Source organism: Cariama cristata, unplaced genomic scaffold (genome assembly GCF_000690535.1).
Source record: "Cariama cristata isolate BGI_N322 unplaced genomic scaffold, ASM69053v1 scaffold34349, whole genome shotgun sequence".
In the NCBI taxonomy this organism is placed as follows: domain Eukaryota; kingdom Metazoa; phylum Chordata; class Aves; order Cariamiformes; family Cariamidae; genus Cariama; species Cariama cristata.
Window position 1 is genome coordinate 1 of NW_009637989.1, and position 2,215 is coordinate 2,215.

Below are 2,215 nucleotides of genomic sequence, written 5' to 3' on the forward strand. Positions count from 1 at the left end.
GCAGCCTGCGGCCGCAACCACACCCTGGCGCTTACAGGTACCGAGATGGGGAGGGGGGAAAAACCCCTTTGGGGCAAATTGCCTGAATTCGGCTCTTTTTGCCCCAAAACGCCACTTTTTGTTTGGTTTTGGGGTTTTTTTTGCGTTGCAGAGAGCGGCTCGCAGCTGGGGCTGGGGAACCAGACGGACGCCGTGCCCAGCCCCACGCAGGTATCGCCGCCCCCTTCCCTCCTTCCCCTCCTGCTTTTGGGGCGAAAACCCGGCAGATTCGGGGGGCTCTCACGGAAACAAACTCCCGAGCGGCGCCCGAGCCCCCGTAGGACGCAAGCGCATCCCTCTCCGAGGGGGATTCACTTGCAGCTGCGGTGGGGAAATAAAACGCGAGACTTTAAGATTAATCCCCCGAGTTGAGGATTCGGGGGTTTCCCCTGGGAAGTGCCGCTTTTTGCCTTGTTCCTCAGATTTTTTTACCCCCTTTTTCTGCTGCTCCCGCAGATCATGTACAACGGGCAGCCCATCACCAAGCTGGCCTGCGGCGCCGAGTTCAGCATGATCATGGATTGCAAAGGAAACCTCTACTCCTTTGGGTGCCCCGAGTACGGGCAGCTGGGTACGGTGCTGTTTGGGGGTGATCTCCTGAAATTTTGAGCCATTAGGGGGCTGGGGGAAAAAAGGTTCCCTGCCTCAGTTTCCCCATCTGGGCAGCCAAAGCATCCCTCCCCTTTACCTCCAGCAAAAATAGCAGGGTGGGGGCTGCAAGTAAAAAGGGGGTTGCGGGAGGAGAGGGGATTTCTGCTGGCTTGGAAATGATGGGGTGCGGGGGGGGGACACCCCGTTTTCATCCCGGGTTTAAGGTCGAGATTTGCAGCGTGGGTTTAAGGATGAAGTTTTGCGGCGTGCGTGTAAGCGTAGAGCTTTGCAGCGCGCGTTTCTGGATGGAGATTTGCGTTGGGCGTGTGAGGATAACTTCTCGCAGCGCGCGTTCCAGGGTCGAGGTTTGCAGCGCGCGTTTTCGGATAGAGATTTGCTCGTCCGCAGGGCATAACTCGGATGGGAAATTCATCGCCCGGGCGCAGCGGATAGAGTACGACTGCGAGCTGGTGCCGCGCCGCGTGGCCATCTTCATCGAGAAGACCAAAGATGGGCAGATCCTGCCGGTCCCCAACGTGGTGGTGCGGGACGTGGCCTGCGGGGCCAACCACACGGTAGGCAGGGGTACCGGCAGCACGCGTTCAGCCGTGCATCCCTGTAACGGGCGGTCATTTATAAAGATGCGCAGCCTGCGTTTGTGGGCGAAGGCTTGCGGGAGGGTGTAAGGATGAAGATTTGCAGCGTGCGTTTAAGGCGAAACGTTTGCAGGGTGCATGCAAGGATAAATGCGGGATGCTTTTGGGGCTGGAGACGCCTTGGTCTCTGAGAGATGGAGCGTCCGTTTGGGGATAGGTACAGCACGCCTGTAAGGACGGAGGTTTGCGGTGTGCCTGTAAGGGCAAAGATCTGCAGGGTGCGTTTAAGGGTCAAGTTTTGCAGCGTGTGTGTAAGGATAAACATTTGCAGCCTGTGTATAAGGATAAAGTTTTGCAGCATGCATTTAAGGATAAACATTTGCAGCGTGTGTTTAAGGCTCAAGATTTGCAGCATGTGTTTAAGGATAAAGTTTTGCGGCATGTGTATAAGGATAAACATTTGCAGCGTGCATTTAAGGGTCGAGATTTGCAGCATGCATTTAAGGATAAAGTTTTGCAGCATGCATGTCAGGATGAATACTTGCAGCGTGCGTTTAAGGATGAATACTTGCAGCGTGCGTTTAAGGATGAATACTTGCAGCGTGCGTTTAAGGATGAATACTTGCAGCGTGCGTTTAAGGATGAATACTTGCAGCGTGCGTTTAAGGCTAAAGATTTGCAGCCTGCACTTAAGGATAAATTCTTGCAGCCTGCGTTTAAGGATAAATATTTGCAGGGTGCATTTAAGGCTGAAGATGCGCTGAGTACCTTTAAGGACAGGTTTGCAGGGTGCATTTAAGGATAAATATTTGCAGGGTGCATTCGGCGTTTGCAACACGCGCTGCAGTCGATGCCGGTTATTGTGGCTGCTGCGGCGTTCCCTGCACTGAGCCGGTCGGGTCTCAGCTGCTCGTGGCGGGGGGGGGACACCCACCCGTTTCTCCATCCCCAGCTGGTGCTGGACTCGCAGAAGCGCGTTTTCTCCTGGG

The 2,215-nt window shown here is 54.9% G+C and overlaps 1 protein-coding gene across 1 annotated transcript; it reads left to right on the top strand.

Moving 5' to 3' along the window:
- Positions 1 to 151: 151 nt before the first annotated feature.
- RCC2 (regulator of chromosome condensation 2) lies at positions 152 to 2,211 on the top strand (the record flags this gene model as incomplete). Its single annotated transcript, XM_009708554.1, has 4 exons — positions 152 to 210; positions 496 to 610; positions 1,039 to 1,205; positions 2,179 to 2,211. Coding segments are annotated over 4 exons (374 nt in total), but the record flags the coding sequence as incomplete, so codon positions are not given.
- Between the last annotated feature and the right edge of the window lie 4 nt (positions 2,212 to 2,215).